We start from the raw sequence: 24,562 nt of genomic DNA, 5'->3' as shown, positions 1-24,562 counted from the left end.
CCCGGCGGGGTGCGTGCGTGCGTGCGTGCGCTGCTCGCCATGCCCGGCCGCCCCGACGACTACGAGGTGCTGCTCACCATCGGCGCCGGCTCCTACGGGAAGTGCCGCAAGGTGCGCCGCAAGGCCGACGGCAAGGTGAGGAGGAGCAGGCGGCAGCGGGAGCAGCGCAGCTTTGCCGCTGCCGTGCGTCCCTGCCCGGTGCTGGCGGCTCTCCGCGACACGCGAGCGAGCGGCTCTGGCAGCCCCTCTTCCCCCTGCGCGGCCCTGGCCGCCGTCCCAGTCACTCCCCAGGGTGTTTCTGCCTCCGCAGATCTTAGTATGGAAGGAGCTGGACTATGGCGCGATGACGGAGTCGGAGAAGCAGATGCTCGTGTCGGAGGTGAACTTGCTGAGGGAGCTGCGGCACCCGAACATCGTGCGCTACTACGATCGCATCATCGACAGGAGCAGCACCACCCTGTACATCGTCATGGAGTACTGCGATGGGGGAGACCTGGCCAGCCTGATCGCCAAGCGCGCGAAAGAAAGGCACGTGAAATGTGTTTGTGGCACGCTCGGAATATCTTGCACGAGTCTTGGGCAGTCCAGAGAGAAGGGAAACTTATTTTGTAACTCCTGAGCAGTTTCGGGATTAACCCTTTGGACCCTACAACTCTTCTCAAATGCGAAAGGTTTTGTACAAAGTTACAACAGCGATGGGAATTGTGCTATTGAATGCATCACCGGGCTGGATGTTGGTGCTGAGGTAGTAAAAAACCCCAGAGCTCTCCTGCGAGGGAGAAGCCGTTGAGACGTTTCTGGCTATGAATGGGGTTGAGAACATGAACCAGGAGGTCACAGCTCTTGTAGACAGGCAGCTTGCTCTGTGGGTTCTGGCCTTCCCCATGAGTAAAACTACTGGGCCCCTGTGTTCTATTGGGACACCAAAATATGTGGAAGGGAGGAGTGATTTTGAACACAATGTGAAAAGCTACTTATATAAAGCTTTATATAAAGCTTGGGGAGACATCAAGTTGATAAGGCTTCACCTTGGTCTAATCTTAGCATCCTATGTAGGCATAGTATCAGTTTTCACATTCTTAGGTCAAACAAGTACATGATACCACCTCTTTTACTTTGGGACAACAGTCTAAAACAGTTCTGCAGCTGCCCCCCAGCATCAATGTTTTCGTTTAAGGAAGTTTGTATTAAAAAATTAGCCCTGTTTTGGCTGTTATTGTATGTTGCTCATTATTAACAGGTGACAACATACTGTTATCTTAAGTGATCAAAGGGGCAGATCTCATCGTACAAGCATCAAATTGATATTTGTGTTGTAAGTAGTGAAAATGCTGTGTGTTTGTTAGATGGTTTGGGGAAGGAAGGAAACACTGCAGGGTTTCTGTAATAAAAGTCTAAATGTCTCCTAACATGTTTGCAGTGAATTTTCTTAAAAAAATCAGTTTTAAAGGAGAATGCATAGATGCCTGTTGCTGATAGTGGCTATTTCAGTGGCATTTTATGATAGTCGTATTAAAAGAGTTATGGAACTAAGACTGGCAGTGACTAATCAAACTGATGTGTGCTCAGAAAACCCATTAAACAATGTGTTCATTTTTCAGGCATTTCTTGGAAGAAAGCTTTGTTCTCCGAGTGTTGACTCAATTAACATTGGCCTTGAAGGAGTGTCACAGACGGAGCGACGGTGGAGTCACTGTGCACCGTGACCTGAAACCAGCAAATGTCTTTCTAGATAGCAAACAGAATGTGAAACTTGGAGATTTTGGACTGGCTAGGATATTGCACCATGACACCAGCTTTGCCAGAACGTTTGTTGGAACTCCGTATTACATGTCCCCAGTAAGACCTCCCCTCTATACATGATCTTTCATTTTGCCCCTCCAAGGTGTGCTGTGTTGGTTTCAGAGTCCATGATTGTTTGGGAGATTTTAATGAAGCCTTATTGGTCTTAAATGCAGGTGACTTTTTTTTTATAGACTATGTATGTTCTGGAGACAAGGTTATTTTCATCTCCTTTCCTCCCCACACAATCAGTTTCCTTCTAATTAAAGTTGCTCTTCACTGTATAAGTTCTGTTATATTCTTGGGACATTAGAGTTGTTGGAGTATATTGTTCCTGTAAAAGAACAGGGAAGTTAGGGGGCTTTTATGTTTCATAGAGTTAAAGTAAAGAGCTTATTAAATTACCTCCTGATGACAGGATTTTAATTTGTAGTGGAAATGAGAAGGAATGACTTATTTTCCTGACACAGGGGATTTTGTGTGGGAAAGATTAATGTTGACTGAAATAGAGTTGCATCAGTTGAAGATTGGTGCAACACTTCAGTCTTCTACAGTGTAGTACTGCCACAAATTGTTAAAATCCTTCTAGTAAGACTAGATATGAATATTAATTAGGATGGAATATTAGCAGTAACTCCAGTATATAATGGTTTATTTCAGGTTTGAATAGTAGCTGATTATCCTGCAATAGTGGAACCATGTCTTCATTAATAAACCTAAGATTGTTCTCCTTCTTTAGGAACAAATGAACTACATGTCATACAATGAAAAATCTGATATCTGGTCTCTGGGATGTCTTGTGTATGAATTATGTGCTCTCTCGTAAGTATGGTAGTGTGATAACAAATGTGGAAACATAACTGCTAATGCAGGTGTGATTTATATTTTGTATAGATGAAAGCTTAAAGATTTCAGAGACTAGTCCTAGATTTTTATTTCTGTGTTGGTCTTGACATGAGGTAGTCAAAACAAACCTTGATTGCAGGGTTTTTTCATAGTCTGATGCTTTTGTTTTCTGAAAATAAGTCCTGTAAAACTAGTGAAAGAATCCAAGAAAAATTTTCTTCTTCAGGCCTCCATTTACAGCTTACAACCAAAAGGAGCTGGCAGAAAAGATAAGGGAAGGGAGGTTCAGGCGAATACCGTATCGTTATTCAGACGAGCTGAACGACCTTCTCAGGGAGATGCTGAATGTAAAGGTAAGAATCAATTACTATTGTTTCCACCTATAATTTGGGCTAGAACTGAAATACTGGTTTTTCTTCTCACTTATGAAACAAACCAACCTGAAGTAGTGGTTATCACCTTGTCACTGGCAGTGTCACTTGTAGGGGAAGGAGGGAGGAGTTGTGCTCTGAGTCCATCAAACAAAGGCAGCAGCAGCTCAAGTGTCCTGCCAGGGTCACAGGATGCCAAAAGGCTGCCTCAATATTGGCTTACACGGGATTTCCTTACAGCATGCTTATTGAGGTCTTATAATTTCAGGGTTAAAATGGTTCCAGTGTGTTTGGAAGTTGGAAGGGGCTGTTTTGTCTTCATTTTGGGGTTTGCTTTATATGGATAATGTATAGCTTGTTCCCCGCTGCTAGTGTGGGGGTGTTGAGAAGAACATGGCATGGGATAACAAAGCTGTATCAAGCACCCAAGCCTCCAGCAGGTATGGATTGTTCAGCAGATTGTTAGCTGAGGAATCTGCTGACAGCTGCCTCTGCACGCTCACCCACCCCCTTCTGACTCTGCAAGGAGAGGGTGCCTGGGCTGGGAGACACAGACTTGCAGCTCTGGATCTGAAGCCTCCTCCCTTGGCTTTTATCATCTATTTGTGCTACTCCTTCCTAAGTCGTTTTCTCCAATTTGTCCTTCACTTTGTAGTACCTCAGCTGGTCTTGCTTTGGGAATCTCTGGCCTTAATGTTTCTTCTTACAGATGGAACATGTTGGTAATGTCTTTCCTTTAGGATTACTGCCGACCTTCTGTTGAAGATATTCTGAAGCACCCCTTGATAGAAGACTTGGTGGAAGAAGAACAAAAACAGAATTATGATAGAAGAGGCTTGAGACCATGGGAGCCAGAAAGGCTGCAACACTCAGATGCTGCAGTGAATGAGCTGAAATGGAAGGAGCAACAATTACAGGAGCGAGAGAAAGCCATTAAAGAGAGAGAACAACGTCTGGAGCGTATGATATTCCATTTTGGGATGGGGGTGGCACTGAGATTCTGATTCAGTTGGAAGAAGAAAAAGTAGACAGTTTTCAGAACCCTCATTTTAATGCAGTAGGATACTGTAGTCCTGCATGCACCACTAGAATTTTGTCTAAAGACCAAACCAAGAATGCTCAGGGCTTCACTCTGCTATACTAGCTTCTGTTTTAAGTTACTAAGATATAATTGGCAGTTTAGATATGGAAGTCTGGTTTGTGAAGATTATTAAACATGAGTGGCAGTTAGGAAAGCATACAGAAAAGTAGGGTCTGCACTGTGCAGTCTAGGCTGCTTTTTACCTGCTGTGTAAGTAAATATTGCCTATACTAACAGGTAACCTAAGGTGAGCTTGATGCTGGGGGGAAAAAAAAAATTTGAGTAAACTGTCAACTGCTTTTATAAAAGCTGCACCCCACAGGTTAGCTTACCTGTGAGACTATAGATGGCTGGTCCTCAGGTGTTGGCATTTCCTGCCTACATAAGATACCTCTTTGCATATGCAGTAGGCTCTGCAATAGTTTTAAACCATTTGTATTATTTTTTTCTGAGCCTGAATAACAGCTGCTACTGTTGTAAGCAGGGTGTTTAGTCATAGCTGAGCTATAGTATCTGGTATATAAACAATTAAATCTGGTGTCAATCATATGTGCCACGAGTTAATGTGTAGAATAGAAAGTTGCTATCTCATCACTGTTGCAGACATGTCAGAGTTTTTGGAACAGAAGCATGCCTGGCATTTCAGAGTACTTGTCAATGCTTTATTAGTGCATTGATAAAGTTGTATCTATGCAGCAGTTATCTTTGCTTAGAGCCATAGAATCAGAAATGTGGGTGCATCTCACTGGCTATTACTGCTCTTTCCCTGTAAGAAAAGCCCACCATGCAGAGTCACTCTAACAGTTACATGTTCACACTGCATACTACGGTATTTCTACTTCCAGAGAAAGAACGGGAACTCTGTGTTCGGGAGAGACTGGCAGAGGACAAACTTGCTAGGTACCTTACTAACCTATAATAGTCTATATTAGAAACTCTACAGTCTTGCAACAAAAAGCTTAAACTTCTCTTCCCAAACCAGAGCTGAAAACCTGCTGAAGAGGTGCAATCTCCACAAGCAGCAGCGGGAGGTAACCTGTGCGGAAGGTCCAGGTATGCAAATACGCAAGAAGGCGCTTGCTCAGGCCATTGTAGGCTGGTGTGACCGGAAGAAAGCCCCTGGTGCTCAACGTGCTCGGCACAGCCCCCTTGGGGCAATGCAAAGCCCAGCTATGGCTGCACGGTTGGGAAGAGACTTTTGATTTTCTGCTTTGCAGAAGGACTTAATGAGTGATGCTCAGAATAAGTCTGAGTTGGCACTGTTTGCACTGCAGTCTTGTGCTGTCTGGGAAATTAGGTTCTTGTGGTGAGCTAAGGGAAGTGCCTGCTTGTAACCCAAACCTTTCTCAGAGCTGCACTTATTTTATGTATGGATGTCTTTTTATGGACCTTTGATTTAGTTAATTTTAATAAAATTGCACACTTCTAATAAATTCAGCTTTCATTAAACTTGCAAAAGCTTCAACATGGGAAATATTATTTGTTGCAAGTGACGCAGGTGTGCCTGGTGCATTGTATAAACTATGAAGAATACACACTGCTACTATAGAAAGAAAAACTCAGATTTGAAAATGTGCTAAAAGACTTCCTGACTGCCTCTAGTCCAATCTGTTTTACAGTAGTATTTGATACTCACTTGGTTGTTCAATCCTTGCTATCATAAGGGGCAGTATCATCTGTTTATTGCTGCCATCTTTTATTATTAAAAATAATATTCAAGTATCTAAATGCCTTTTTAGATAGTGGTAGGAATAGTGAAGGGCTGGGTCAGAAGTAGCACTCTAGAACAAAGACATGTGAACACTCTTTAACATGCAGTAACACTCTCTTCATTTAGTTTTGGTCTGATAAAGCAAGATAAGCATGTCACTGCCTCCAAAGCAAATAAAACTGAAGCAGCCTTGTTTTTTTTTTTTCAAGAAGTGCCTATCACAGCAGGAAAGGACACAAGTAAAATGCCCCTAGAAAGTGAGTGCTCCTTGAGCAGTCTCTAACATTTGTCAGCTTTGAGAATTCCACCCGTCTCTCAACATCTTGTCTGACTTCAGCACATTAAAGAATTTGAGAACAAACTTGCTTTTGGCTTTCTGATGTTGCATCTAAAACTGGATGACTGAATGCAAATGAGCTTCTGCTCTTGCTTCTGTTCTCTTCTGCATTTCCCACCCCTTTACATGATATTGTGACCTTACCAGGTATATTAGTTTTTGAGGATAGGCAAAACCAGTTTGGGTGGTTAATACCTCAAGATAGATAATTCAGAAAAGTGAACATAGTTATTACAAAACTGTCCAAACCTTGCAATAGCTGTAGAGCATGTGATTTGCTGCTCTTGCATTTCAGTCCAGTGTGCTCTTGTTCCACTGTTTCTAAAATTATGCCTATTCTCATATAAACGGACCAAGTGTTTCTCCAATCTTGGTACCACCATTGCTTGCTTGTGCTTTCACTTGCTTAAATATGGCTATATTTTTCACAACTGGATTGCATCTCACACATCTCTTAGATCCCTAAGTTCTCCTAGAAGTTCATTGAGGGGTTCACTTGACAGTAAAATGGAATACCAAAAATCCTGGTTTTTAAGACAGGGTCCTGGATGCTACCCTATTTTTGCAGGGCTTTTCTGATTCTTAGTGAGCCATTTAATGTTAAAACAGATCTGACTTAGAGTAATGAAGCTAGAAAGTGCTGAAATATTTGCTGGCTTTTTAAATTCCTTCTTGCTCTTTAGTGCTTATATCATTCTTGCTGTAGCCTCATCAATTGCCAATTAAGGCTTCAGTGTTAAACTTAGAATAGTTAGACCTTTGATTAAATAAAAATCACACCTTAAGTTGGGCCTTGTGAAGTTGGCTCTTATGAGAGGCAACTCAGCTGTTATAATAGCTTTTGATGGTAGTTTTTGTACTGTTGAGTCATTAACTGCCTTTTGATAGTGGCATGCTGTAGGATACACTATGAAAATTCCTGTTCTGGAGGCTGCAGTGGAAGTAACTTGCTAATTTTTAATGCATGTGAACTCATTACTCATCAAGTCAGAGCCTAATTTGTACCCCAGTGACTTAATACAATGATAGAGTTGAAACAATGTGGGTAATGTACAAAGACCACTGGACAGGTTGAGTCTGCCCCTGCTGTGAAGAAAAGACAAGGTTTTTTCAGTAGCTGAAAAAAATTTAAAAGCTGAAAATTCTTTAGGAATTTTCTAATGTCTAATTCTTTCAATTTTCTTTTGGAACGGGCTTATGTTACTGTTTATTTAATTTCTGTCCTTCAAAAGAAGCATCATGTCTTCTCTTCTTAATCAACTAATATTTCCTTTGGTATTGGGAGGTGCACCCTAAAAACTACTATGGCATATATCCTTTTACCACCATCATTTAAAAGGCTTGCTTTCAATTTTTTTTTCTCAAAAAAGAGAAAAGAGTTGTTGCTATTAATGGAGATGCATTTAATTAGATCACTTAAAGCCATAGGTGGATGACAAAATGGGCACCAGGGTTAAAAGCAATAAATGCTGGAAGATGCACTAATGCAGTACTTTTTGATTTCTTAAGATAATGCACTCCTGCTTCCCCTTTCTACAACCAAGAAGAACTCACTCTTTGATGGAAGTGAAGAGAAAGCTGTGCCTCCTCATAATATGGAAAACTATTTCCTTTCCAAAGGGAAAAGCTCTGATCTCAAAAGGCGTCTATATGCTGCAAATCTACGGGCTCAAGCACTGTCTGAACTGGAAAAAAACTATCAACTGAAGAGCAGACAAATCTTGGGCATGCGTTGAAACTGTAACAGATGTATTTATCTTTGAAAAGAAGATTAAATGTATAGGCAGATACTTGTGCCTCCCTCTCTTAAGCTAGAACCTACTGAAAAAGTATTTTAACAGTTGTTGTACAAACTCTTAGTTTATGACAGGTAGTTTATGATAAATGCATAAGATGCTATATGATGAAAATAGGTACTTTTGATACCAAATAAAACAAACTGAATTAATTGTATTATTAAAGAAAGGTATTTTGGTCATCCTGTTTACCATACTTTTCTGACAATATAAAGAATGAATATATATAAATGATTTGTTTAAAATCTGATGTGAAAAACTTTTCAGGTGAAAAATGTACAGATTCACAGTCTGTAGGTTAAAATGATGCTGTATGTAATGCACAGTTGTTGATAAAGGAAGTATTGATATTCTGTATATGTGGGAAAACAGTGCCTTCTTTTCTGCACTTGTAAATATTTTTTAACAAAAGAGCATAAAGATTTTATGCTGTCTCTTCCTACTATCAAAGTGACCTATCAAAGCAGGTTACTTTTAATGTTATGTTTTGACTAATGAGTGGGGTGGGTCAGAATAACATAATTTATGAGTTTGTGTTCTTTTCTGCCTGAGCAGCTGAATGCCTTGTCCACCAGCTCCTGCAAGGCCTGTGTCAGGGCATGGCATTTGAAATAACACCTTTTACTTGCCTTGAAACTTATAAACTGATCCCCTGAGACTGCTGTCCAGGATGGGACGCCATCCAGGGTATTAGCATCTGTGTTTTGGGGCAGGGCAGTTGTCCTTTAAATAGTAAATCCTTCTTTTCTTGAAGCTTAGGAGGTATCTCCATCTAAACCTTAACAATGCTCTGCTGGTGTAGGAGTTGCTCACTTAAGGTGGTGTAAGTTTCATGCACTAACTCAGACTCATAAATTTTAAAATATCCTTTGAAACTAATGTCTGGCATATGATTTACATATTTTTTTTCCTCTCTGGATTGAAATGCCATAAAACATACATTCTTAGAAAACAGCTTGTTTTCAAAACATTTGTTTCCTTTGGGCTATGAATGTTATCTGAGGAGGAATTCTAGATGGTTTTTACTTCATAGGAGAGAATCTTGTTTGAAACATCAATTTAATTTGACAAACTAGATCATCTTAAGGGTCCCTTCCAACCCAAACCATTCCATGATTTGCTGATAGAGAAGTACTTGTGTAACCCAACAACATAACCCAATCTTGCAGATTCTTAACCACCCAGTAGAACTTAACATTTGCTTACAGAGTGGTTGCTGTTTTCACCACAACCTTTGCTTAAAAGAATTAGACATGACTATTTAGTTTGCTAATGTAAAACCACCAGCATTCTAGTGGTTATTCCCCAGCACTAGGTGTGGTGGGAATGTCTGGCAGGTGTATACACAGCCAGAGTAGCTGTGCCACATGGGTCAGTGCAGCTTTCCTCTGCATTCTTTCGTATTTCTGAAGCTTCTCATTTATGTGGAGGGTGAATCCCTGCTTTGTCACCACATCTGTGCACTTAGATTTTTCTGTTCTGTGCCTCAGTCAGAAGACCTGCAATGGAGTTCTGGCCTTCATGTGGATCTTTATGGTTTAACCCATAAAACATTAAAGGGTAGTACAGTCTGAAAAATATGTAGGATGCAAGAATGTTTTGCCATCTGTAAAATGCAGGTATCAGTGAAAGGAGGAAAACAAGCAGCCAAGAAAATAAATTAATACTGATTCATGAAAGACTGTATTTCCAGAATCTCAGAATGGTTTGGGTTGGAAGGCACCTGATGGATCATCTGTTTCCAACCCCTCTGCCATGGGCAGGGACACTTTTCACTAGACCAGGTTGCTCAGAGCTCCATCCAACCTGGCCTGGAACGCTGCCAGCCACCATCCAGGAAACATCCATAAATTCTCTGGGCAACCTGTCCCAGCGCCTCACCACCATCACAGCAAAGAATTTCTTCCTAGAATCTAATCTAAACCTATTCTCCTTCAGTTAAAAGCCATTCCCCATTGTCACGACATGCTCTTGCAAAAAGACTGTCATCTTTCTTATAGACTCCCTCCAGGTACAGGAAGGCCACAATTAGGGCAACCTGAAGCCTTCTCCAGGCTGAGCAATCCCAATTCTCTTAACCTTTCCTCACAGGAGAGGTGCTCCATCCCTCTAATCATCTTGTGAAAGGGCTAGTGTTTACAAATGCTTTGCTTTTAACACGACCAAGGTAAGAAAATGGCTTGAGAGTATTTTTTTCCCTTGGAATACACATTTCTGCAATTTAAAAGTAAAATGCCTTGAGAGCATGGTCTGCGGCTTTCTTCTCCCTTGAATTCCCTAGTAACCTCAAGATGGCACTGTTGCCTTGTCATTTATAAGAACTTCCTCTATCATACATTCATCCGAAATATAATATCTTATTTACATTTATTTTTACCTGTTTTGTTCTAAGCACGTTGCTGCAAGATGCTGACTTGCTTTGGCTACGGATGCTGGTGCAATTAATTATAATTATCTCCGATTTGCCATTTTGCATCTTTCATGCATGCATTATAAAAATAGCTGAATCAAAGTCCTAGTTAACAGCTACACTGTTACGAATCCGAAATGCTACAGAGAGTGCAAACTGCATCAATCACAATGGCAGTAGTAAATGAGAACAGCTTAGGTTACAACTGTAGCATTAAGCTGTTTAACTGCATTATTTACAGTGTCTTCTTGAAGTATTATCACTCTAATATGATAAATGCAGTGTTTCCTAAGGTTTTTGAAATAAGAACTTCCTACCAGTACGTGTCAAACATAGTGAAAGGCATCCTGGAGATGGGCTTCGTTCTCTCTCAGGATTTTTGCTCTGGAATCCTAAAATTCACATTTTTCTACAAGGGTGTAATTGTTTTTCCAATAGAACGTGTGTAGCATTAGAATCACACTCAGGATGCAATTTTCAAACATATTCAGGAAAGAGAGCATTCACAAATAGAACATTTATGGGAATGGTGACTGCTTATGGAGTGCTTGCAAAACATTGCCATCATGCTGATGGATATACTTATTTCTTAAAAGGGAAGGTTAAGTGTGTACATATGGATATGGTACAGCTTAAGCCTTACAGGATGGTAATAACAGTGTACACTGTGGAATGTTGTGAGAGAAATTAATGTTTAATACAGATGCCAGGAATTTTAATAATATGATTAGTTGCGAGCACCTCTGAAATTACAGAAGTTTTACATGCATAAGAACATCAAGGATAGCCTGGGGGGAAGCTGCATCATCTTTGAAAAACACAGACCAGTTTCCTGATTTTCAGCAGTCATGCCCTGTGCCCTCTGCAGCCAGCTGAACAGCACTTAAACAGTGTGAAAGTGCTGGCCAGCTGGGTGGATAAAAAGCTTAATAAAAATCAGACATAAATATAGAAGATTGTCAAGCTTCTTCGTAAAAGTGAGAGATGCCACCTCTGAGCCTCCATCTCTTTGGTCCCTGTGGCAAGTACAGCCCCTGCACCCCAGAAGGATTTTCTCCATGGTGGTAATCTGCATTTGTCCAGCTATGGCAGACCTTTGGTTGTTGCTCATCAGCCATTCCAGCAAAGGGATGTGGAAAATATGTGAGGGGACCACAATGCCATCAGTGGAGCTGATGCTGTGCCGGAGATCCAGTATCCCTGCACGGGGTGTTAATAGAGTCTAGGTGTAACAGTATATAAAACTTCTCAGGAACACTGTCTGACAGCCAGAGCCCACTGTTCCCTGTAATGTTCTCCACCCCCCAAAAAAGTTGTAAAACACCAGTAGCAACATTTCCAGGTTTTTACCCAGCTTTAGTGGTTATGGCTTAGGGTTGATGGTTTATGATACAGTATCCCTGCAGTCCAGGGCCTATGGTTTATCGATCTCTGTGCTCTCAGGCCTCCTGCTTTTTTCATTTAAGATTCATAGCCTATGTTTAGTGTTTTGTGGTTTGCTAGAGTAAATTATAAACTCCTGAAAGATACAATTCTCAAATTCTGCCCCTGAAGTAAGATTTGTAATCTTCCCTCACTATGCAGCGTTCACCTCTGTGTGGTCCGTGTTGATTGATATTGGGACTCCTCTTAGGTTAGCTAATGAAGTCCACAGAATGGATCAGACACTGGAGTGAGGGAAGGGGTGGACGGGTGGGGAGATGCCAGGTGTAAACGCCATGTAGGCATTTCTCTTCATAAGGAGCTCCTTGGTAGAGAAAGGAGAGGCAAGAAGAGACTTCCCTATCTCCAACGATCCCCTTCTTCCTTCAGTATCCATTTTCCAATCAATACATACTATCATTTATTTGATCACTGTCATGACAGGGGGCATAAAGCACTCCAGACTGAACCTTGCCAGAGCCCAGCTCTGCCTGGCCATTTTGCAGGGGCCTACAGGTGGAAGATGAAGAATTTGGGCAGGGGTTGAGCTGAAATGGCATTTTGCCACTTCTGATTTCCTCCCAGCTTTCACAGCAGGGTGAGATCTTGGTCCCTGCAACCCACTTGCTTTTCACATTCATAGTGTGTGCCTGGGTGGCAGTTCAGGCTCACTGGCGTGGCTGCTGCAGTTTGAAACGGGGGCTGTTGTTTCATTCTTTGGGATGCCTAACCCCCACCTAACTGCAATAAAGCTGGCGAGTAAGGACACAGAAAGATTGCCTTGGAGGAAGGGGACCAGAAGCACAAAGTTTATTTTTGACAGTGAATGAAGTGTTTTGTCCTCAGAAAAATTGTTGTCTCCTAACCCCCTTCCTTCAAACTCATAGGCTGAGATGATGTTTTGATATGATTAGGTGCTGGCACTGTGGGGAGATGGAGAGAAGCAAGAAACTGCTGGTCAGTGGGAGAAAGCTCCTGTCCACCCTCTCTGAGGGTCTGCAGTGTTCAAGCCATGCTGGGGCTGCTCAGAGCTGCACCCAAGCATCCCAATTAATTCTCCATTTTGGAGAAGGGCAGGATGGTGGGATATGTGCCATCTTCTCCAGAGCTGCAAGAACGGGATGCTTGTGTGCCACCTGCACTCTCCCAATGCTGTTACTTGCTCCATGCCATGAAGCCAGGTAACCACCCTGAGACACCCATGGTGGGAAGAACAGCCAGCCCTAGATGATGTCCTCATTGTTGTTGACAGGAAGGTCCCCACAGACCATGTCATAGAGCAGGATGTCCAGGGAGCAAGTTACCACTGAATTGCCATGGTAGCAGTGAAAGCAGATCCACTCTGGTGGGCTGCACTTTGGCATTCCTGCAGGACACAGGCAGCAGAGCTCCTCAGGTGCATGCTGCTCCCTCTCAGACCCCCGTTCATTCAGGCATTGCTGGGGATGTGAGGGCTGCACTGCTGGCACGAGGCACACCCACTGCCTTCTCACCAGCATCTGACTCTTGTTTACAAACTTTGGGTTGTGAAAGAAAGCCTCCGGTGCTGGAAGAGGACAGCTGAGTAGGCAAAACGCTGCCTTTATCCCTTTACCCCCTACACCTGCACTAGCCAAGAAAAGTATCATAGGCCAAAGCTGAAAAAGGGAGTAGAACAGCCCAAATCCTTCTGCGACTGAAAACGAAAAAGGAATCCCTGCTTTCCCAGGACATCCCAGAAGTCCTGAGCTCACTCTGGATGCTCCATCACAAGCACAAAGCCGTCGGGGAGCTCCAACCAGTCCAGGAGCCGCACGACGGCCGCGGAAGCCACGGGAGAGCACCCAGAGGAGCAGCACCGGCCCCAGGCGAGGCGGGACGGCGATGCCGCCTGAGAGGCTGATGCTGCCCCGGCGGTCCGGCACCCCCCGCCCAGGGGATGCCCCGGTGTCCCCCGGCCCGGCCCCGCCAGTGCTCGGCACTGCCCGGGCCCGGATGCTCCACGACCCCCGGTGACCCCGCGCCCGCTCCCCGCAGCGTCCCGGGGAGAGCCCGGCGGAGCCGAGGCCGCGGCGGGAGCACAGGGGCGCGGAGGGCATGGGAGGGATGAGCGGGATAAAGAGAGGGAGAGGAGGCAGAAAACCGCTCGGGAGAGTCACTGCTCCTGCTGCTGCTGATGCAGATGCTCTATCGGTCACTTGGGGGTTTTTTTTAATTCTTTTTTTTTAGTTTATATTCCATCTTCAAAGCCACTTTCCTGGAAGTGAAGTAGCACTTGCTGCCGAGGTCAGTTCTAAGCTCAGCATTATTGCAGTGATTTGCAGCGTTTGCACGTGGCCTGCTACATTTGCATTGCCTCACTTGCATGCAAGACTCGCTGTCACAAATGGAAATTGATTCTAAAGCCTTTCTGCAGGTCCTGCCCCTGCATCCTTTACCGAGCTGTTTCCCCACATCTTCAGCTTGGGCAAACTGACAACCTTCTCAAAAAACCAAAAAAAAAACCAAAAAAAACCAAACAAACAAACAAAAAAACAAAAAACCAAACCAAAAAAATTTCTCACCTTTAAAATGTGGGATTGAAGAAATTACTATGCTGTAGTGAAGTACTTTGAGATCTGTACATACTGAATAATGCTATTTAACTCTTCCTAGTTACTAGAAGACAAGACACACTGTATGTAAACAATTGGTACAAAGTTGGAGAAAAACTGCACACTTTGCATAGATCTATTATTGTTATTATTATACAAACATGTACTACCAAATATGCTGCCAGCTTCAGTCCTAATCCAGTATCCCACAATATCGGGCTGCGAATGAATATTTTTTAGTGATCTTACAGTAGAATCACCAATTGTTCTCTTACAGAAAATCAGAAGCATCAACAAGGAAGGCACTAAATCAAATCGAGTCTTTGCAGTGGTGAGGACAGCTTTCCGTATATGCAAACACAGAATTGTCTCCTACTCTCCTTGTTAGTAACCAAACACAGAACAATGGTCGTCTTCCCCCTTTCACAGGCTCATTCTCCCTGGTGACTCAGCCTGGAAGAACAGGATCTGCTCACTTCTTTAATGCCAGGAAGACTCCTTACCGTGCTGTAAATCCCCCTGTGCTGTGCCAGCCCCAGCAGTGCTGAGGAACGGGACACGAAGCCAGCCTCACACCACATGTCCCCAGCTGCCTTAAGACCCACGATTAGCAGTGAGGTCGCTTCCTGCCCTCGGCAAGTAATAAGTAACAATAAATGCATGAAATAAGCATGAACATAATACATAATATTAAATTTTGTGTATAGATATATAACATATACATGCATATATTAAAATATAAAATAGAATGTCTAATAGATACATATATGTAATGCAAATATATAATATAATAAAGAATTAAATAAATGCATGCACTAGACATTTCTCAGCCTGGGAGTTATTCTAAGGAAACTCCTATTTAGGACTTCCATTACCTGGCAGTGAGGTTTTTGGTCTGTTTTAAGCATGCAGCTAGCAGAAACAAACCCATGCTCATATGTTGTCTTTGCACAGCTCTTGAGTCCCTCTCAACACACCAATGCAGGCCACAAGGTGAACTGGAAATGTCTCTGTGGCAACATCCAGCCTTCTAATTTTATTACTCAGATTAAGCCCAGTAACTGATGAGAGGAAGTTTGCTCTGAATTAACAGGGTGAGCCTGTCTGTACGTGCACTCAGTGCTCTGCTTCCTCACGTAGGTTGCTCAGAGTACTGTCACTCTTGCTTATGTGTTTTATGAAGTGGTTATTTCTTCAAGAAAGAGGAAGGATAATTTTAGGTAATTTTACATAGATTACTGAGGAGGTATCAAAAGACTATATTTGACATACTTTCCTTTTTAAAAATTTTGTCTAAGCTAATTGTCCCTTGGTATGGGAGGGAGAGTGGTTGTTAAAACAACAGTTTATTTACAGGTACTTGGGGTTTCACTGTAATTTTCCTGCAGTGGTAGAAACATTAACCCTAATTCAGCATCATTGGAAGCAAAGGATTTCCATGTAATTGCCTTTTCAAGGCATGTGTTATAATTGGGAGTTCTAGTTTAGTACCCATTTCACGATTACATCTTCCTCAGTGAGTTATGGAGAAACTTCTTATCAAAATTTGGGCTTAACATCATAATAAAAAGTCCATTGACCCCTTCAGCTGTTTATTAGGGTCATCTCTTTGCAGTGTATTACTTCTAGATTTTCTCCTACGTTGATCCTCATTAATGTTTTATTTATGTACTTCTGAAACATTTCCAGTGTGTGGACCTGAGTGATTGGGGCTGCTCTTGCCAGAAGACACCGGCAGCCAGGGAGTAGCCAGACTGCAGGGCTGAGATACCGAGGAGTGAGACAGCTTCCCCACAACCCGAAACCTTTCCATCACTGCTGGATGGATTTCGAGAGGACAGTACACAATTTAGGCAGGAGTCCCTTATGTGAGAATCTCTGAGTCGGGGTTTAAAGTTATATCAAAGCCTCAGCTCCTAATCATCAACCTTGAGCTATAATTTCAGAACCTGCCCCTGAGATTTTCTGTAAATTTTCTTTCATCTCCCTTACAGCATCTGCAAAGGATGGGGAACTCCCAAGGAAACCTGTCCTTTTTCACAACATACAAATCCTGCTAAGAACTATTGTACTAAAAGCTGTTGACAAATGCATTTCCCCCACACCCCTGCTGGTAAGTCCTTGAAGTTTGAGGCACGAGTGACGTCAGAAGAATGACAGTGTGGGGGCTCCACAGCTCTGGGAGACATCTGCCATGTGTCAGACACTGATGAACTGAGGTTTGCAAGCTACCAAGGAAAGTTGCTGCAGTAGGAAAAGCAAGGGCAAGATTATTAGGTTTTGTCCTTGGATTGTGAATGCAGGAGGAATTCTGGCCCTGTGGGAGCCATTGATGCTATTGTGGCCTGGGTTGCATACAAAGTCCTGTCCTTTTGATTTAGAGTGTTTATTTGTTTCCAAATCTCTTTCCCCACCATCCCTCATTTCTACTCTCTCTGGGAATGATTATGGGGAATAAAGCCACATGAGCATAACACCCATTCAGCAAAAACACTTGAGGACACACTTTTAACTGAGCAAGTGTTTTATTACTTCCTGAAGAATGTTTTTACAAAATGATACCCTTATATTTATTACAAATAATATGTCTTATAAACAAATTATTTTAACTAAAGGGAAATCTATAGAAACCGCCCCTGTTGCCCAACAATCAGGTGAGGCTGGCAGAAGGAAGCAAGAACTTTGGAATTAATAGAAATAACTAATTCTAACTCTGCCAATTACTTGCTTTTGATTTGCTTTTCCCACTTGCTGTCTTTGCTCCATCTTGACTGTCTGCTCCATTTCCTTTGTACTTTTCAGTCACACTGTTGGGGTTTTTTACTGGAACAAATAAAACCCAGAAAACTACATTGTTTGTTTGACCACTGTGCTGAGAACTCTTTGGAGGGCTGAGGAACTCAATTCACTGAAACCATCAGGGTAAATAGAGAGCAGCACACAAATAAGTGTGCTCAATGCAGGACAGTATTTACCTTGGGTATCTGCATATTCTTTTGATGTGAATGGAGTATTGTATTCTCCTCAGTGCTTTGCCACAGAAGCATTTCTCCAGCAGTAAAACTGAGAAAGCAGGTTTAATTATTAGCTGGTTTGCACCTCGGTGGCTTCAAGAGGCCGTGTGGAGAGCTTGCAGATCATGGCACTCAGGCACACCCAAAGGCTGTGCAGGCCTTGCAAGGAAGAGCTGGAGGTGACCATTCCCCTCGAAAGGCTGCAGCTGTCCCAGATAAACACCCGTGCAGGATGAGGAAGGGGAGCTGGGAGCAGTGCTGCAGGTGGGAGGTCCCCAAGCACATGTGCTATCCTGCTGGCCCAGAGGGTTCCTTTGCTGGGTGAAGCAGATAAGACAGAAACATGAAGCTGGGCTGCCTCCAAGTTTGGGGTTACACTGGGACCTGTCAGTCAGAGGGTACAGCACCGGCTCCTGTAACTGCTTGTTCCCTGCCACGCAGGGATCTGGCTGCCAGAGATCCATGTCCGTACTCTGGGATCTGTGTCAGCATCCCGACCAGCACAAGCAGGCTGTGTGACACAGTTACAGCAGGTCAGAGAGAGACTAAGGAGGCCAGGAGGACTAAGGAGGTCAGGAGGACGCTGTGGTATGCGGGGCTGGGATGAATCACCTCAGCAGAGGGAAGGCTCACTCATGCTATGTGCCCTGGTAGGATGTGCTGGGCCCTTGCTGCCCCGACTGCTGGATCAGGCCAGAGCCAATGCCAGGAATCCATCATATACAACGATGGCGAATTATAATGACAGAGAGCAAGTAGCTCCTCCTCTCCCTCTTGTAACGCTCCCCAGCCTACACAGTGCCTGCATGTTGCCATACAGAAGATTTCAGGAGGGGCCACATGTGCACACCCAAATCCTTGTTCACCCACGCAGTGTCCTAGAGGGCAATCTGCTGGAATGGTTGTCTCCCATGGAGGACTGTGTCAGCGCAGCCTGTTACAACTCTTTGGGGACACATGAACACACAAACACTATTGGCTGACTTTCTGTGTGCTTATAGGCTGTAACCAAGTCTCCACGAATCATTCTCCATGAAACATTTTTCCTACTTAGGGTTACATTCAAAGACGTTGGATATAATTATCAAGGACACAAAAGCTTTGAAGACCCGTTTGCAAAAGATCTCCTAATTAATTGATTTTTAACAGTTAGTGTCTATATGTGTTTTGATAGTGCCTATGGTGATTTTATATCACTACAATGCTATAAAATGCATGTACTGGAGCTTTAACAACGCTGGCCTGCTATGTTACTGCTCCTCAAATACATATTTTGCTTATTTATATATTTCCTTTTTTCAAGGAGAATATCATTCTGTAGAGAGATTTCCAAGAAAGAGATAGGCCCTGGTTTATCTAATTGGCAAAGGCACAAAGTTTTTCTATTTTATGTGGCTAATAAAAAACTGAATAAGCATATTCCTAGAGCTTTAGTTGGCACTCTTCAGGATCCTAAGGTTATACACAGTTTAACTGCAGCTTTTTGCACGAGAGCTTGACAAATGACAGGAAAAAAGACCTTTATCCCCACAGTTAACTAACCAGATAATATACATTGTTAGTCAATAAAGTACATGGAACACATATTTCACAAATGGATTACTTGCAAACTTGACTAACAAGTCCTTCCTGGGCCAGCCACAGTAACTGCTGGATATAATTACTGCTCTGTCATCTTAGCAGTGATAGAATTGGGTTCCCTCCATTGGCTCTGCAGCTACTGTAGAACATCATTTAATCCACCCATGCTGATGTGAACCCTTGTTTTCCCAAACATTAAGGCAGAAACATCTGGCTAGATATAAGGTAGGTTAATACAAATAAATCTTGCAAGAAGCAATGTTCACAGTCACTATTTTGATATGCAAATAGACTTCGATAATGAACTGTACAGAATTAGCTCGTAAGATTTGGATGAAGGTGTTTTGAAAACTGATGCCCCAAGTGAGGCTCCTCCATGCTTAATCACCAACACAAATTACCTGCTTTCCAAAAGCAGCCACCCCTCATGTTTGCTTCTGAGAGAACTGTCAACTGCCCAGGACTGATTAAATCAAAACACCTCTGCTATGTCTGTGAATTTTAGTTTGGAGACACAGCCTTGAGCATCACATTTCTAGCATTGGCAGGACAGGCCACTGGATTCTACTCTTCCTGCTGGCATTACTCAGTTTGTGACATTAAAGAACTCGCTTAGCTCATGCTCTTTAATGTAAGAATAAGGAAAATCCTTGTCTTACAGTGGGCAAAACTAACACTGGGTGCAGGAGACACTTCATTAACCATTGACCTAATCTCCAAGCAGTTCACACCAGGTTTTCTTTATAATCCAGAACAGAAATCCACACTCTAAGGATGGAATTCATCTAATCAAGTACATAGCACTGTAGGAGGAGATAAACCACATGGCAGACTCCACTGACAAAGGTGATTAGATCTCTGCTGACTCTAAAGGAAGACTCATGATCACAAGATGTTTGTGTATCAGCTACCAATTCCCAAACATGAATCCCTCTCTTATTGTCCAGTTGAGGCTGTGGTTTCATGACCAGCATAAGTGGATGCCAGTATATGGTCACACACTTTTCCCTGCCCCAATCACATGGTCCTGTGTGTCAGCTCTAGCAATCCTGCTGCCCTAGGTAAATAGGATTATCTGGCTGGACTGGCTGAAAAACAATGACGATGAAAAAGAATTTGGGTTTTGGTTGCACTGGCAGGCAAAGCTGATGCCCCTCATGGCATCACATGCCCTCATTGCTAGATCTGAAGCCTGGTTGGGAGCAGGAATGTAATTTCTGGAAGGGACTTGTGGTGGCTCTTTTTTGCACCAGCTTTTAGTTGGACCAGCTAAAGTTGAGAAAAAAAAGGCCTCTGTGAAAGGCAGTTCTGAAAATTAATAGATCCAGTTACAGAACATAAACTTTACATGTCTGTGCTTACTGCCTTGGGATATGATTTGACAAACATCAAATATAATTGATCCTTAACATGAAGCCTTCATGTGAAGGCCACATTTGGTGTCTGGGAAAAGCAGCAGTGTCCAGCAGGTCTCAGAGTAGGGATTGCAGCATATTCCAAGTCAAAGCATCAGTATTTGTTGTGTAATAAAGGGAAATTCATCCATCTCAAGCTGATACAGTAAATATCTCATACATAAAGGGTAAAATGTTGAGTATGCTATTGCTCAGGCACTTGAATGACTTTACCTAAAAAAGACTTTGTGCCAGGACAGAAGGCTGCAGCTCTTGCCTGGTGTGTGTTGTGGCAGCAGGAGCAGTGTGTGGGTAGATGAGCTGGCTGGAAGCACCAGGAGTGCCTGGGCTGCTGGGGAAGGCGAGCCTGAGGCTGCCCTCCAGATCAGACCTGCTGGTGCCGGGTCAGAGCAGGAGCCTGTCAAGCTGTGCTGCACAGGGGCCCCAAGCCTGAGTGTGCCCTGCACGTCCTGTGCCACCAGGCTCCTTGCCATGCTGCAGGCAGGCCTGTCTCGCACAGTAGAAATGATAGGATGTGCCGTATCCCTGGGCTCATGGCTGTTGCAGGAAGCAGCCTGTAAACTCTGCATATACACAGCCAGGGGGATGGCTTCCATTCCAATCTCCCTGGGGATCTTCCTCTTCTGGTACCATGTTCTTACACTGCCTAGCTCAGTCCCTGGGACTGAGGTCTTTGTACAGTGTGCCCTTGATGTCACTGAGCTCCCAGGAGTCATAGAGATAAACCAGCATAGCTCCATTCCTCAGGGCAAAATGTGTCACCAAGGGGCATTTCTTCTTTGCAGCACTACGTGGAGGTGCTCTGCAGCCTCCCACGACTCAGAGCTGCACTTGTTGAACTAGTTTTGAACTGACTTTTCCAATGCCAGTACATGCACGTTTATGAGTTCCTACAGTATTAACTGTTCCTGTAGGGACTTACCTCAGAGGACCCGAGTGATCTTCTTCCAACAAGAGACCATGCAGACACCCTTCACCAATGGAATCCAGCATCCTACTGTGACAGCTGAAATCCCTGCCCCCCAGTTAAGCAGCTTGGGCACCAGAAAGTACTGTGAGCTCTCTGACAGGCCCTGATACTGTAAATAGGTGTAGCAGGCACCACTGTGATTAGCACATATCTCAGTGTCTGTCCTCAGCAATTACCCATGGATTTGTTGATACTCATTACCATGGCTCCAAGAGAATTGGCTTGTTCTCATGTTCTCTCTACAGATAATAAAAGGCTGAGCTTAACAGTATGATTTATTAAAAATTCCATATGAAGGATAATCGTTTATTTTGGTAATAATTAAAAATGTTATGAACCAATCAGCTGCAAAGACACTTTTTCATTCCAGAATTCCATATTTACAGAATTTTCCCATCCCTGTTGAATCATTGTTTGTCTTTCCACCAGAGAGCCACACTGTGTGCAAAAGTGAGTAACACCACAAATTTTCCTGCCTTTTTTCCTTTAATGATTAATATGGTGGTGATTTTTCTAGTTGGATCCACTCAAGCATCGGCTGAATAAGGCATTTTTTCTAACTAATACCTTATCAGTATTAACTTCACAGCTGATTAGAGCAACTATTTTGCCTGCCTACTTGTGGATTTTAAGAAAATACTATTTGTATCATAAGCAGACAAATTGGTGATCAAAGCAACCAGGAAATGCTCTTTAGTCCACCAAAAAGGGCATGCCTGTTTGTTAGAAACAATTACAGATTGGCCATACAGTTAATTGGGCCCGAAGTTCTGGAGCAGTTACAGGCTACTGAATGCCATTGGATCAAGTCAACAGCTTGAAAGTAAAAAAGCAAAATAAAGGAAAGATCAAAACTGGACATAAGAAAGGCATATTTTTAAAACCAGCTGTTTCTTCATTAGGGAGAAAATGTTTTGGAAGGGAAAAAAATGGGCTTTTAATCTGTTTTACTTCTAAAAGGTTCAGAAGACGTATAGTGGATGATATGCTGATCCCCTCAACTGGAGTTCTGCCACCGACTTCCAAAGAGCCCAGATTTCACAGATGCAGTAACCAGGTAGAAGAAGAAATCTCTTTATAGAGCAAGGTGTCCTTCATTGCCTATCTCAGTGCCAATTACTGCTACAGTCTTTCTTCACAGGTCACAAACAAAAGCATGTAAGCACATGCTTAACTTGCCTCTGTTCAAAGAAGGCCTTTTAATTAACTGCAAACACATGTCTAAGTCCTTTCCTTGATAAAGCTGCTTTCCTTAATCAGTACATAACAGTGACTCCAACCTAGAGCTACAAGAACAGTAATACTCTTCATTTGTGTTATTTTTCATTACAAGGAACAACCTTTTTTATGCAGGTAGCTGGACAGTGAGTGCTTCTGTTGGCTTTGGTGTTGCTGACTGCAACACCAAATCTAATTTGAACAAACCTTGTAAGGACAGCTACCAGAGAGAGAGACACTGGCTGCGAGAAACGCAGCCTAAAATGAACACTGACAGCCTTGAAGTGGAGCAGACAGATGGAGTCATGTTTGCCACAGTCCCACAAGCCCTCATTAAAAGCCGACAGGTCTGATGACTGCACAGAAAGGGGAAGAGTTACGTGTTAAAAGGAGGCAGTGTGCTCTGTACATCAGCGGTTTATGGGCAGGGTTTCACCTTTTCCAAGTGGAAAGGCACGGAGTGATGAAGAGCCCTCCGTGGTGGAGATCTCTTCGCTTGCAACCCTGTGCAGAAATTCAAAGGGAAAAAGCAGTGACTTTATTTGCTCAGCAAACATGCTGAGTAATAGCAAAACTTCCAGCCAAAGTCCTGTTCTTCACACAGTGCTCGGCTGGCTCAGGAGAGCCCAGCAGGACTCGGTACAAAACGTTTCACTGCAGGACAGGTGACAAGCAGCAGCTCTCTGTTCAGACCCGTCACCTGGCTCTGGGGGGGAGGAAGCTGTGCGCCAGACATCCACAGCTACTTCTCTCCTTGGAACACAGAGCATTTATGGTAAGCAAACAGATTTTAGATGGGTCCTTCCACATTTGTGGACCGGAAGCTGAGCCGAGAAAGAATTCTTTGAGTCACGAACAATACCCGGAAGCCTAAAAACCAAAAAAAAAAAAAACCAAAAAACCAAAAAAACAACAAAAAATCCAGAGTCTTCCCTACTCTGAAGACAAAGTATTCTCCTTAAAAGCCTAAGCAGGAACATTGTGTCTCCTGTAAAACACCATTTTTGGTTTCATTAGGTACCTTTATCAGTCACTTTCCGATTAATTTTAAAATGGATGATGTTGCCAGATGGACAGCCCTAAGTTTAGGAACTCTCCCTGTTCCTCTTGGCTGCTCATGTACGGTAATACAATAGAAAAGCCTGGAAACAGCAGCCTACAGCCCACTGGTTTACAAGAAAGAGTGTGGGAAAGAGGTAGATGTGTGAACTCCTGTGTGGTCCAGCTGCCACTCTGTGCCTGGCATGTCCAGCAGCAGGACTGGGCTGCCATGGGAGATCATTCGTCAAAGCCCCTGTGTTTGAAGCCCATGGAGACAACAGTGGCTGGGTCAAAACTATACGCACAGCCCTATTCATCAGGGAGCAGTGGAAGGCCTCAGGAACCATTTTTCTTCCCTGCCTGGGAAGAAACCAGGCCCTCCCATTCTCCTGGGGTATATGGTCCATGTCTTGTGGCTTTTGGCCTCAAGTGGAATTAAACATTCAGCCTGGTATAGCAGGAGAAAAAGCTATCCCTGGACATGGCTAAGGATCAACAACATGCCATCCTGTAAGGGGAAGGCTGCAGCACACTGACCAGTGGTGTGGGTGTGCTTGAGCAGATCAGGTGGTCTCATGGTAAAGAGATGTTAAAAGGATCACAAATTGATCTGGACATTGTTTGCATACCAAGAAAGAAGCCCAAAAAGCCCTAACTCCCCTCTTTAAATTAGACAAAGCTCTTGACACAGTTTATAATGAAGTTTTACTCATCAAGGTTCTACTGATAACGATATCCTGTTTATTTCTCTCAGGAGGGGACTGAGTACTTTTAATCAGGAAAACTATGGTGACACCCAGGGGCAACCAACTAACACCCAATTTCAGTAATTCCTGAACCTGAGCCAATGAGAGACACCAAACTTGTCCTCCTTTCCTTCCTAGCTAAATTCCATTGGATTAATAGCAATCCCTGTAAAATGATGACCCATCTCACCTGCAGGAATTAAAAGAGCTTTGAGCTGCACCAGTTTCTTTGACCCATATATCCTAAA

At 43.2% G+C, this 24,562-nt stretch overlaps 1 protein-coding gene across 2 annotated transcripts; it reads left to right on the top strand.

Moving 5' to 3' along the window:
- NEK2 (NIMA related kinase 2) lies at positions 1-8,281 on the top strand. 2 transcript variants are annotated; one of them, XM_048299681.1, is made up of 10 exons: positions 1-135; positions 311-528; positions 1,602-1,839; positions 2,522-2,604; positions 2,855-2,981; positions 3,740-3,959; positions 4,926-4,980; positions 5,063-5,133; positions 6,001-6,048; positions 7,638-8,281. In XM_048299681.1, the coding sequence occupies exons 1-10, from the start codon at positions 40-42 to the stop codon at positions 7,862-7,864; spliced, it is 1,383 nt and encodes a 460-aa protein (XP_048155638.1). In that variant the 5' UTR covers positions 1-39; the 3' UTR covers positions 7,865-8,281. The 2 variants fall into 2 exon arrangements, with proteins under 2 accessions (XP_048155638.1, XP_048155637.1); XM_048299680.1 differs by lacking the exon at positions 6,001-6,048.
- Positions 8,282-24,562: the final 16,281 nt, after the last annotated feature.

Source organism: Corvus hawaiiensis, chromosome 3, assembly GCF_020740725.1.
Source record: "Corvus hawaiiensis isolate bCorHaw1 chromosome 3, bCorHaw1.pri.cur, whole genome shotgun sequence".
Lineage (NCBI taxonomy): Eukaryota > Metazoa > Chordata > Aves > Passeriformes > Corvidae > Corvus > Corvus hawaiiensis.
This window is presented reverse-complemented; position numbering and strand designations above follow the sequence as displayed.